Source organism: Condylura cristata, unplaced genomic scaffold (genome assembly GCF_000260355.1).
Source record: "Condylura cristata isolate star-nosed mole 26May11 unplaced genomic scaffold, ConCri1.0 scaffold00004, whole genome shotgun sequence".
In the NCBI taxonomy this organism is placed as follows: Eukaryota; Metazoa; Chordata; class Mammalia; order Eulipotyphla; family Talpidae; genus Condylura; species Condylura cristata.
In genome coordinates, this window is record NW_004567105.1 from 25190286 (window position 1) to 25190828 (window position 543).

At 75.1% G+C, this 543-nt stretch overlaps 1 protein-coding gene across 1 annotated transcript in view; it reads left to right on the top strand.

Annotated features, from left to right (window-relative positions):
* The first annotated feature begins 259 nt into the window (after positions 1-259).
* PAWR (PRKC, apoptosis, WT1, regulator) overlaps positions 260-543 on the top strand; it is a 67320-nt gene continuing 67036 nt past the window's right edge. The window contains exon 1 of the mRNA XM_012735145.1: positions 260-534. Within this exon, the coding sequence (XP_012590599.1) occupies positions 432-534 (103 nt within the window). The 5' untranslated portion in view covers positions 260-431. The remainder of the gene's footprint in view (positions 535-543) is intronic.

Below are 543 nucleotides of genomic sequence, written 5' to 3' on the forward strand. Positions count from 1 at the left end.
CGGGCCCTGCAAGTGCCGCGGGTCGGACCCCGACGGGGACGGGGCGTGCGGGTCGGGGGTGGGGACTGTCCCTCTCCCCTCCCCTAGAGGGGCGGCCCGGGCCCACAGTGTAGGTGCGTCGGAGAAACTGCTGGGTGGGACTAGGCAGCCACTCGGCGGCGGGGACCTGCGGGCGCACTCTGGGAGGGGACGGGGGCTCCCGAGGGGCAGCCGCAGGGCAATCCCTCGTGCCGCGCCGGGACCTTACGCTTGCCCTTCCCGCCCCCTTTTGTGTCTCCCCTCAGACCGGTGGGCCACTGGGGGAGCCGCGGCCGCCCCCGCGCCCGGGGGTCGTTCCCACGCATCCTCCCGGCGGCGGGCAGGAAGAGGCGGCGGCGGCCGGAGCCGGGGTGGGCGGCCTGAGGTGCGAGCCGGCCAGCCCCGCTGGGAATATGGCGACCGGTGGCTACCGGGCCAGCGGCGGCAGCACCACAGACTTCCTGGAGGAGTGGAAGGCGAAGCGGGAGAAGATGCGCGCCAAGCAGAACCCCCCGGGTCCGCTCA